At 46.7% G+C, this 12,373-nt stretch overlaps 2 protein-coding genes across 2 annotated transcripts; both read left to right on the forward strand.

Annotated features, from left to right (window-relative positions):
* Positions 1 to 327: 327 nt before the first annotated feature.
* Positions 328 to 8,250, forward strand: LOC307082501 (cyclin-G2-like; the record flags this gene model as incomplete). Its single annotated transcript, XM_079746107.1, has 6 exons — positions 328 to 417; positions 6,688 to 6,941; positions 7,060 to 7,114; positions 7,218 to 7,316; positions 7,606 to 7,778; positions 8,142 to 8,250. 6 exons carry the CDS (start codon positions 328 to 330, stop codon positions 8,248 to 8,250), a joined length of 780 nt encoding a protein of 259 aa, XP_079602233.1.
* A 1,093-nt stretch (positions 8,251 to 9,343) lies between these two features.
* Positions 9,344 to 11,904, forward strand: LOC307091094 (alpha-N-acetylneuraminate alpha-2,8-sialyltransferase ST8SIA3-like; the record flags this gene model as incomplete). The annotated part of the gene is made up of 4 exons (XM_079757964.1): positions 9,344 to 9,501; positions 10,259 to 10,381; positions 10,487 to 11,044; positions 11,622 to 11,904. 4 exons carry the CDS (start codon positions 9,344 to 9,346, stop codon positions 11,902 to 11,904), a joined length of 1,122 nt encoding a protein of 373 aa, XP_079614090.1.
* Positions 11,905 to 12,373: the final 469 nt, after the last annotated feature.

The following is a 12,373-nucleotide window of genomic DNA, read 5'->3' on the forward strand; positions in this document are numbered from 1 at the left end:
TGAAAACGTGGGCGTGGTGATGTCGGGAAACTCAGCCAGCAGGCGTTGATACAGGTCCCCGGTGGCGAACGTGTTCGCAAGACAAAGCCCCCCCACCCCCCCCAGCGTGCAGGGGTATGAAGCAAAAGAGAGGAGGTCGATCAGGCGGCAGTTCGTAACATCCACCAGCAGCCTGTAGGCGCAGAGGAAATCCGCCACCAGGAGTGGCGTAGACACGGCAGCCATGACAAAATCCCAGCCGAAACGCCGGCCGCCGAAACACACCTCCACATACCTCGTGCCATAGGTACGAATGGGTGTGCCGTTGGCGGCGTCCATCGGGGGGCCATGGCCGCCAGCCACAGTGTCTACAGGGGTCGCCGGCAGGATGCTGCGCTGAGCCCCAGAATCGACCAGCAGCCGCCGGCCGGACAAGGCGTCAGTGACGAACAACAGCTTGCAGTCCCGACCAGCGCTCACAGCTGTTAACGAGCGCTGGCCCGGACGTTTCCCGGGGCCCCAAAACTGCAAGGTTGGCGACACTGCTTGGCCTTGGCCCCAAACCTGGCATGGTAGTAACAACACCCGTCGTCACACTGTCGGCGGGCTGTCACAGCGGCTGCGGTGTCCGGGTTGTACCCCGGGGGCGGAAGCGGGGCCGACGTGTGCTGGGGGGGCAGCAGCGCATGGACAAACTGCTGCCTGCTGGCGAGGAAAATCCTGTCGGCCTCCACAGCCACCGCCCGGTAGTCCTTGGAGGCAAAGAGGGGGGAGCTGGCCAGAGCGGTGCGCACGGGTGCTGGAAGCTGCCGCAGGAATATGTGGGCGAAAAGGAAGGAGGGATCCGCCGAGCCCAGCACAGCCAGCATCCTCTCCATCAACTCGGACGGCTTGCCGTCACCCAGGCCGGTCAGGGAAAGCAGGCGGTCTGCCTTCTCCAGCTCCGACAGTTCAAAAAGGCCCAGGTGGAACGTCTTGAGTGTGTCGTAATTGCCGACAGCTGGAGGAGCCTCCATCCACGCCATAGACCTGGTCGTCGTCGCGGCATCTAAGGCTGCTACCACGTGGAAATATTTCGTGACGTCCTGCGTTATTCCTCTCAGCTGGAACTGGGCTTCGATGTGTTGTAACCACGACCGTGGGCTGTGCTGCCAAAAGTCCGGTAACTTGACGGTGGCAGCATAGATAGCGCCGACGTTAGCCGCGTCGGTATCCGCGCCGCCAGCGGCGGCCGGCGCCACAGCGGGCGCGTTGTTATCACCGTCGATGTGCAACATAATCCAGCCGTATCCAACTCGCGTCGGGGGTCACCAATTGTGGAGTGCGGTAAATGACGAGACAAGAGACGGAGATGGGTCGAGTCAGCTTTACTCTCCACTTCAAAACTAAACAAGTTACTCCAGCATGAGTTCAAACCTAACAGCCGTAAACCAGAACACCCGTCAACCCGAACTGTCGTAAACCCTTTTCCTTAAAGGAACAGTCCCTTGGTGAATGTCTTTATTATGTTGTTGTGGGTCACCACAATATCATTAAATAGAACCACAGTTACCGCATATCATATGTGTGTTAAGTTTTCTTTGCCGAAATTTATTTGAGGACTCAGTATTTCTGAAGTTATGGAAGAAGACCTTATTCCATGTGTGAATTAGGCCATATTGTTTGGCTATAAACTGAGCCATTTGAAGTTTGAAATTCATGTGCATCTGTCTCATCGGAGACTGCAGACGCGCTGTCAAAATATAAACTCGTCGGATTCAAATGCGCTCATGGCTCTTGAAGGGGATGGGAGCTGGCACTCTCATTGGTTCATTGCAGTTACGCCTAAACCACACCTACGGGTAATTAGGCTACTTCAGACCAACCCTTTTTAGATTTGCGCCGGTAAACTAGTGACATCGCCATAGAACCGCCCACAAATCGACTTGCGCTTGGCGCTTCTCACTTGCGTTTCAGACAGTTAAAATAGGGCCCATTAATTGCAAGTCTAAACTGCGGAAAATAGAAACATCCAAGGTGCTTTTTGAAGGAAACCTTGGAATATCTGTCTATTTCCTAACCAGCGGACCCTAGTTTACGACAAAAACAACACAATTGACGGCAGCTCCGTTTCCGCCCTTAACCAACGTGGTTTTTGGAGCCATGTAACCATAGCAACCATGAGAGTCACGTGACGTTGACGCAGGCCCATTGAAAAGAAAGGGGCAAAGAACGTAGGCATGTCACATGTTTAAAGCCGTTATTGTATTTAATTAATTAAATATTAATATATAATATAGATTGTACATAAATATACAATTATTTAGTTATAATATTATATGTAGACCATAGCTTTTATTCAATTACCGTTATAACAAGATCTGTATCTGACCATTGACCAGCCTAAATGAAATTCATATTGACGGTAGCCTTTGGCACTATATCCCTATTCTCGCACACCCATCTTGAATTTAATAGACCATTCTCGTTGCTTCGAGGAAATCTGTTGGTCTCCGTATAGCCTATGATAAATAAATAAATAAATATCCTAAAAGCTATCCAATAGGAAAGATGCTCACAGCGTCGTAGCCGTAGTCGGGTTAATACAGGAGTGAATGGGCTGCTTGAGCACCCGCTCTGAGCGCCAAACATCGCCGGGGATGGCATAACATTGTAGTGAATTGAACCCCCTCTCCGTCTGCAGACGCCGAAGGGTACCTTTCCCTCAGCGACAGACGCTAAAGTGCCCTTGCCAACAGTCGGTATCTGACGTTCTCGGAGTGAGAATGTGTTGTCAATACACACCCAGTACACACTCAGGAGGAGGAATGACCTCTCACACATGATAACTTAATGAATTATTTTAAATAACCCTGCCTCGTTAAATGTGTCCGTGCACATCTCTCAGAGTGACGTTACCTATAGCCACCAGACAGTGAAGAAAAAAAAGAAAAGAGTCACGTTGATAACAAAAGAAACTTAATAATTAGTCTAAACTGTGGAAAATAGAACGAGGCCTGCACTGCGCCGCCCTTCTGAACTCGAAAAAATTCTCCCGATTGAAATGCATTGGTTTAATATTGAATTAATTAAATATTAAAATATATATTATATCTATATATATATACATTTTTTTAATATAAAATGATTTAGTTATGATATTATAAGTAGACATGTAGCTTTTAATCAATTATCGTTATAACAAGATCTGTATGCTAGAGTGTGCACTGCGCAGCCTGCCCCCCCTTCTGAAGTCGAAAAAGTCACCCGATCGAAATGCATTGGTTAAACATTGAATTAATTTAATATTCAAATCAATATTATATATATATGTATAAATAAATATACAATTATTTAGTTATAATATTTACCCCATGTAGCTTTTATTCAATTAATCGTTATAACAACATCTGTAGCCTATCTGACCGTTGTAAATCCACTTCCACCAATGTGTAAGTGTGGTTCAGGTATATCAGACAATATTAAAATATTCATAATATAAAAACGATGTAAAAAATAAGGTTATTGGCTGAATTCGGTTAAAATTCTGACCCTGCTTGCCCACAACTAGATCGTCTAATTTCCTCGTTACACGCTTTATTTTAATTATATTTTAATTATTATGACCATGGAGCCATTTTCTTGCCGTTATCATTACATCCTTTCTCGTTATATCGATATAAATTCTCGAAACACAGTGGAAAAGAGAGAGAGGGAGCCATAGAGAGGGACACTTACAGTGGGGCAAAAAAGTATTTAGTCAGCCACCAATTGTGCAAGTTCTCCCACTTAAAAAGACGAGAGAGGCCTGTAATTTTCATCATAGGTAAACCTCAGCTATGAAAGACAAAATGAAAAAAATAAATAAATAAATCAAATTGTCTGATTTTTTAAGAATTTATTTGAAAATTATGGTGGAAAATAAGTATTTGGTCACCTACAAACCAGCAGGATTTCTGGCTGTCACAGACCTGTAACTTCTTCTTTAAGAGGCTCCTCTGTCCTCCACTCGTTTCCTGTATTAATGGCACCTGTTTGAACTCCTTATCAGTATAAAAGACACCTGTCCACAACCTCAAACAGTCCCACTCCAAACTCCACTATGGCCAAGACCAAAGAGCTGTCAAAGGACACCAGAAACACAATTGTAGACCTGCACCAGGCTGGGAAGTCTGAATCTGCAATAGGTAAGCAGCTTGGTGTGAAGAAATCGACTGTGGGAGCAATTATTAGGAAATGGAATACATACAAGACCACTGATAATCTCCCTCGATCTGGGGCTCCACGCAAGATCTCACCCTGTGGGGTCAAAATGATCACAAGAACGGTGAACAAAAATCCCAGAACCACACGGGGGGACCTAGTGAATGACCTCCAGAAAGCTGGGACCAAAGTAACAAAGGCTACCATCACTAACACACTACGCCGCCAGGGACTCAAATCCTGCAGTGCCAGACGTGTCCCCCTGCTAAAGCCAGTGCATGTCCGGGCCCGTTTGAAGTTTGCTAGAGAGCATTTGGATGATCCAGAACAGGATTGGGAGAATGTCATATGGTCAGATGAAACCAAAATAGAACTTTTTGGTAAAAACTCAACTCGTCGTGTTTGGAGGAGAAAGAATGCTGAGTTGCATCCAAAGAACACCATACCTACAGTGAAGCATAGGGGTGGAAACATCATGCTTTGGGGCTGTTTTTCTGCCAAGGGACCAGGACGTCTGATCCGTGTGACGGAAAGAATGAATGGGGCCATGTATCGTGAGATTTTGAGTGAAAACCTCCTTCCATCAGCAAGGGCACTGAAGATGAAACGTGGCTGGGTCTTTCAGCATGACAATGACCCCAAACACACCGCCCGGGCAACGAAGGAGTGGCTTCGTAAGAAGCATTTCAAGGTCCTGGAGTGGCCTAGCCAGTCTCCAGATCTCAACCCCATAGAAAATCTTTGGAGGGAGTTGAAAGTCCGTGTTGCCCAGCGAAGGCCCAAAAACATCACTGCTCTAGAGGAGATCTGCATGGAGGAATGGGCCAAAATACCAGCAGCAGTGTGTGAAAACCTTGTAAAGACTTACAGAAAACGTTTGACCTCTGTCATTGCCAACAAAGGGCATGCAACAAAGTATTGAGATGACCTTTTGTTATTGACCAAATACTTATTTTCCACCATAATTTGCAAATAAATTCTTTAAAAATCAGACAATGTGATTTTCTAGATTTTTTTTTTTTCATTTTGTCTCTCATAGCTGAGGTATACCTATGATGAAAATTACAGGCCTCTCTCATCTTTTAAAGTGGGAGAACTTGCAAAATTGGTGGCTGACTAATTACTTTTTGGCCCCACTGTAACTGGAGGGTGCACTGTACTGTCTGCGCACACTCTCTCTCTCTCGTTTGAAAAACGCTCCCGTTCAGAATGCATTGGTTTACATTTCGTTCTGTGGAGCACGGTTATTTTTATTTATCTATTTATTTTCAGTTTTTGAGGAGGTCAGCTTCAAAAATGCAAAAATGGAAATATTGAAATATATATAACTAGAGGGTGCACTGTACTATCTGCGCACACCCCTTCTGAAGCCTCTCTCTCGTTTCGTCTTGTGGAGCACGTCAATTGTCTGAGAAACGCGCGTTCTGTGGAGCACGAAAAAAGTCGGACAATCGTGATCTGGGACACGATTCAATCATTAACATTTATGCGCATGAGCACGAAATCGCGTGATAGCGGGTTGGATATACGTCACCACCCGCACTTGGAACTCCGGTACAGACATGGCGATCTCTTTGCTCCACACTGCTTTTTTCCAAGGGGAGGATAAAAACATTGAAAGAGGTGAAAACCATTATAAGTCGGGGCATGTGGAGAGGTTCAGTTATGCCGAGATTGTCGGTCTTGTCCACGCCAGTCGCAGGGAGCGTGACGTCACATACGAGATGTGTAGTCTTTCTCATTGTGTTTTCTCTACAGCCTTTTACTGAACAATTGCACAATAAAAGGTCAAACTCTTGACATGATAAATGATCATTTAAATCCACAAAAAACATATGTGTAATCCAGGGCATATAAAGACTGGGACCAGAAAATAATTACTTTCTCTCCATTGAAACCCATTCATATTTTACGATCTCAGAGGTCCCATGGGGGTCTCCCGGAAGGGACGGACTTACAAGCTCTATAGAGTGGCGAAGTCACGCCCTTTCCGGTAGAGCCCATGGGACCTGGGTTTTGGATTGTCGGTGCCGTTAATGTTTCTTCATTATAGTTAACTACTTAACGGCACCGACAATCCAAAACCCAAGTGGAATCTAGATGGAAAAAGTGTGTAGTTCAAAACGTGAGCAGCTTTTACTTCTTCGCCAACTACAGAGTTTGTTATGTACGATCATTCAAAAATCCCATGTTATTTCCCATAGACATTTGTCTGATAGAACCAGGAGCCTCGGAGGCGGGACTTATTCTTCAGAGGTCTAATTAGTATATGCTAAATGTGAACCTCCTAAGATGGCGCAATTTGATTGGTTCACTATCTCTGGATATTGGGCAATATCCCATGATGAATATCCCATGAAAATAAAATGATTGGGATCTCAAACTCGGAATATTGTTTTCATTGCAAAATGGTCGCTGACGGTCGTCTCGTCACGTTAATAAAAACAATGATTTCATTTTGTGGCACACACACGTACACAATTGTGTGTGTTGACACAATTATTTGCCATTTTAAAACCTGTTCAGGTGCAGGCCAAGCACCTGCCGTGCATCGGGGTGTGCTGTCTCCACATGGCCGCCCAGCTGGTTGAGGAGGAGCGCTCCATCTGGCCCACCCAGGAGCTCATCCGCATCATCCACAGCGGGTTCACCGTGTCTGACCTGAGTCGCATGGAGAAGGGAATCTCTGAGAATCTCTGCAGCCCGGAGCCGCCCGCCGTGACAGCCTTGACCTTCCTGCGCCTCTACCACACTGTTTTCGTATCCCTGAGCGCTGGGGGGTGAGGGCCGATCACTCTTCTTCACTGTCATTATTGATGCCTTATCCCAGTCTGCATTGCACTGCGGGTCAAAACGTTTCTTCACATCAGATGACTTGACTCAATTTGAAGGGTGGAGTTCCCAAGCACAGCTGAAGGCCTGCACTTGCCGGCTTGTGTTCTCTAAAGCTAAAGTAAGGATCCGTTTGAGGCCACATTTTGACACGTAGCATTGTTTCCTCTGCGTGTATCGACTCTCTCTCTCTCTGTCTTTCTGTCTTTCTCTCTTCCCTCCAGCCGTCTGTGCTCGCGCTCTCTCTTACCGCTCAGGAGCTGACAGCACTGCAGTCCACCACCGCCATGAAGGCCCTTCAGCAAATTCAGCAGTACCTTAAGGTACTGTTGAATTTGTATAATATAATCAGCGGATTTCTAAGCATTATAACCAGCACATTGTTTTAAGGTAATGTCTGGGCAAAGTCCCCATGGCTCCAAAATGTTATCCTAAATTGACCAGCATTAGTATGTAAGCTTCTTAAAAAAATTTTTTAGGGGGGGAACTAATCTCTGGGCCATGGTGGCGCCGGGTCTCATGTCTGGCAGTAGTTTTGCGGAGGGATGACATGCTGCACCATGGCTGTTACTGCAAAGCTTTATTGGTATGTCTCTGTTGATCCCTTCACAGATAAGTGAGGGGGAGCTTCTTCAGTGGAGAGGACTTGTGGCCCAGTGCATGATCCAGTACTACTCTGGGGAATGTACCAAACAAGACAACAAGAAGCTGGTCTGGATCGTGTCCAGGCCCACGGCCCAGAGCCTGCGAGCCAAGCGCTGCCGGGCCTGCCCACTATCACCGAGGCAAGCCGGGATGAGAGGTGAATACCTGGGCGTTGGCACACTGCCTTCTGCTAGGACATCCATACTTTACGATACTCTTATTGCTGTGGAAAGCAAAACTATCTGCTGTAGGATCTCATCTGTCAATATACTGGGCCGCAAGGTGGTTTATTTAGTCAATTAACAACATACGGTTTATGAAGGAGTCGGTTTGGGACCTGCTGCTTCATGACCTGTATCTGAAGTCACTGTTAGTCACCTGGATAAAAGTGTCTGTCTGTAAATTGTACTTGTTAATAGTAACAACAATAAGAGATGGACTCTTTAAAAGTAGCCCCCTCTTCTTTTTCTCCCTTTTATGACGTGTTCTCCCCTCTCCCAAAGCGAGGACTCGTGTGAGGACATGAGCTGCGAGGAGGACAGCCTCTACGGCTCCCCGGGGAGCCAGGGTGGAGGAGCCTACTTCCCCTCCACCCTCCGCAGCAGAGAGTAGCCCGCCAACCCGTGACCTGCTGTCCCTGGAGGGGAGCTGTGTGTGTTGTGTGTTTTAGTCCCAACCTGCTTGGTGTCCTAACTAACATTTATGCACAGTGGAACCAAGTGCCAATGTATGTCTGGTTTACTGTGGTTAGATTCTGTAGCTTTTTCTAATTTCAATGGACTGAATGTCTCGGCAGCGTTTTGTCAATATTTGTAGCTGTGATGGTCTTATTTAATTTGAGACTTTCTCTCATGGCAGGTTGTATGCTAGCAAGACATATTCCAAGAGACCAGCTGTTACAGCTGTATAATGTTAAAGATAAGTTATATGTAGTATGGGATGGTTCTGCCTATTTATGGAAGGACAGTGTATGCATATTTAATTGTGAATGCACATGTTAGTGTCTAAAATAGCCCATTGTAAAGAATTAAATATATATTTTCAAAATCAGAAAAAAATTATACAAAAATCTAAGAAAGAGAACAAAAACACGTGATGAATACTATATTGTCTAATATAAAAAATAATGAAAAATATATATATGACCCGTCCTAAAAAAATGAGCTGAAATAAAAATGGTAATAAAAGATTCAGCCTGATTCACGGGATTTCTTCCTAGATTGTGAAACAATATTAGGCGGATTTATAATTTCATAAGCACTCACTGGAGCATGTCTGACATAAGCTGATGAACGGAGGGAGGTCCTCCGAACCATTCATGTAATTATAAAACAAGATTTATTTCATACTAAGGGCTTGTCTGTGTTTGTGTGTGCGTGAGGGAAAGAGAGAGAGAAAACCATCTCCTTGATTAGACGAGCTGCTATCGAGATTGTGTTGCAGTGCGCTGTGGAGCCACAAGGGCTGGAACGAAGGAAACGGAGTCTGATCCGCGCTACAAGACATGCGACCGACCATCATCCTCAAAAAACAGCGCACAGATATTATAGCTATTTTTGCGTCGTTAATTTCACAGGAAAATATAAACTCTTAACTTCACTCGGCGACATTCTTTACGAAACCACAGTAAGGAAAAGAACCCTGACCAAATCTCCCCCTTCCGATGACTGCATAGGCCCTGGCAGGGGAATGAGAAGGCACCAAGATGGTGCGTATCGCGAACGCCCTGGGTCTGGTCATCCTCAGCGTCGCTCTGCTCATCCTCTCCCTCATCAGTTATGTGTCGCTGCGCAAAGACAGCTTCCTCAGCTCCTCCAAGTACGATATGGGGGGTCCGAGGATCATGTTCCACGCGGGGTTCAGGTGAGTGGCTTTTCGGTACAGTGTCGTCTTGATCTAATGCGATTTGAATGAAAATGTGGATTGTCGGAAAAGAAGTGAAAGCTGGATTTGGGCCTGTTATCCGATACGTTCCTTTAAAATAACCGTATATGCAACTGAAATTATAGCCGGCCAATTGTATTGATGGACCTACCCTTTTCACTCCACGTTAGGTTGTATGGTGTTTTTACAGGCTAGTCGACCCTTTACCCTCAAGTCTCACGCATTGGGCGTGAGACACACGCATTTCAACCTATGCACACGCTCACACGCTACATTACTCACGCAGAAAAATTACCAGGATAGCGCCCACCAACTTGCGCCGCTATATAACAGTGGAACAGGTAGGAATCAAATGGGTTCCCCGTACGTAGGGTGACCAGACGTCCTCGTTTGCCCGGAGTTGCCCTCTTTTAGAGTCACTTTTAAAAAAATGTGTCCGGGCGGAATTTCAAAATCGTCCGGGATTTTATTAAAGCCTCATACATGTTCACATTCAATTTGCGTTGTTTCTCTGGGTCGTTCACAAACGAGTTAGGCTACGCCCAACAAAACAAAATCTCGCTCTGAACTAAGTTCAAAACTTGAGAGCCCTAAACGTCAACTAAGTGAATCAAACAGGAGAACTCTCCATGGTGCTAGGAGTAAAGTAGGCCATGGGACAGAAATGGGGTTCTTCACAACCCAGCCCAGACGGCCTTTCGAAGGAAATCCACACATTAATGGATTCTATCCTCAGGTCTCAGTTTGCCATGAATTTCCTGGACCCATCCTTCATCCCCTTGACAAACGCACTTAACGAAGAGCTGCAAGGAAAACCCTCTAAGTGGAAATTCAACAGGACTGCTTTTTATCTACAAAGGTAAAATACTTCCACTGTATCTATCTCTAGTCGGTTTATTCTCACTGAAAGCGCTGCTATGAGTGTGAGTGTGACGAAGGCTTTAACCTCATACATGTCTTCCAGGAAAGAGATCTTCCACTTCATCGACATCGCCAACAACTTCTCCCTCACCAAGAATGGCGTCCGTGTGGGTCAGTTGATGCACTTCGACTACTCCAGCAACAAGTACGTGTTCTCCATCAGCAACAACTTCAAGTCCCTGCTGCCCGACATGTCTCCCATCTACAACAAGCACTACAACGTGTGCGCCGTGGTTGGCAACAGCGGGATTCTCACTGGCAGCCGCTGCGGCAATGAGATCGATCAGGCCGACTTTGTGTTCCGCTGTAACTTCGCGCCCACAGAGGTGTATTACAAGGACGTAGGCAGGAAGACCAACATGACCACTTTCAATCCCAGCATCCTGGAGCGCTACTACAACAACCTGCTCACCATCCAGGACAGGAACAACTTCTTCCTCAACGTCAAGAAGCTGGAGGGGGCCATCCTGTGGATCCCGGCCTTCTTCCTCCACACCTCGGCCACGGTGACCCGCACCCTGGTGGACTTCTTTGTGGAGCACAAGGGCCAGCTGAAGATAGAGCTGGCCTGGCCCGGCAACATCATGCAGGACGTCAACAAGTAAGAGGGTTAGGGAGGGGCGAGCTCTTAGGCTCCATGTACTGCCTTCTTAATATCACCAGCCAGACTCTAGATAAGAGGAGGGCTGTGGACCTGAAGTGTTGAGACTAAAACACTTTAGACCCCTCCTTCGGAGGAGACGTAAAACCAAGGTCCTGACTTACTGGGGTCATAAAAGATCCCAGGGCACTTATCGCAAAGAGTAGGGGATTCCCCAGTGTCCTGGCTAAAACTGCCCACCCAGGCTTATTCAATCTGGCCCCCTAGTCATCCCCCTGTATAATTGGCTTATTCGTTAATTCGGTCACTCTCCACCTCAAGCTGGTGTGTGGTGAGCGTTCTGGCGCTGATTGGCTGCCGTGCATCACCCAAGTGGGTGCTACACACTGGTGGTGGTTAGTGAGGTTCCCCCCCTTCACAGTAAGCGCTTTGAGTTTCCAGAGAAAAAAACGCTATATAAATTCAATGAATTACTAGAGACTAGGATGTCTGCAGGTCCTTAGCAGGTCACTCTAGACTTGCAATCATCTTTACAGATCACAGTTTACTTTAATAACTTAACTATTCCCTCCCACAGATACTGGAAGACCAAGAACCTGTCCCCCAAGCGTCTCAGCACTGGAATCCTCATGTACACGCTGGCCTCTGCCATGTGCGAGGAGATCCACCTCTACGGCTTCTGGCCTTTCGGCTGGGACCCCAACACGGGCAAGGACCTCCCCTACCACTACTATGACAAAAAGGGCACAAAGTTCACCACCAAGTGGCAGGAGACCCACCAGCTGCCCAGCGAGTTCAGACTGCTGTACAAGATGCATGGGGAGGGTGTGACCAAGCTCAGCCTCTCGCACTGTGCCTAAACTTCCGAGTGAGAGTCTCCTACCTTCTCCTCCCACCCCACACCTTCACACCCCTCAAACCCGAGCGGGGAGCGAAAAGGCTGTGACCCAGATACATCTCCTCCCCGCCCCACATTTGCTTTGGCGTATATACCAAGCATTGCATGATGGGCACTGAGACATTTCAACTGAGACATTCCCGTCCTCTCCTATCCTCCTCCACGACAACACATGTATGTCGCCCCTAGCCGCACGTGACGGTATCGACACTTCTCAAACAAAGATGTCAAGGTTACTCGGGGGCTTGTTTTTAGACCACACAGGTTAGCAACATGCAGCTCAGTCTGTCCCTCCTCTGGCGTATAGTGGCGTGGCCGGAACTAAAACTGTTCCAACAATCACAGGCCAGCTCTGATTAATTCCATATGCTATTTAATTATAGAGCATCTGACCATCTCTGCTTTGAAACAAAGGACGGGCTATTGATTTT

This window comes from Pollachius pollachius (genome assembly GCF_949987615.1).
Source record: "Pollachius pollachius genome assembly, chromosome: 1".
NCBI classification, from domain to species: Eukaryota; Metazoa; Chordata; class Actinopteri; order Gadiformes; family Gadidae; genus Pollachius; species Pollachius pollachius.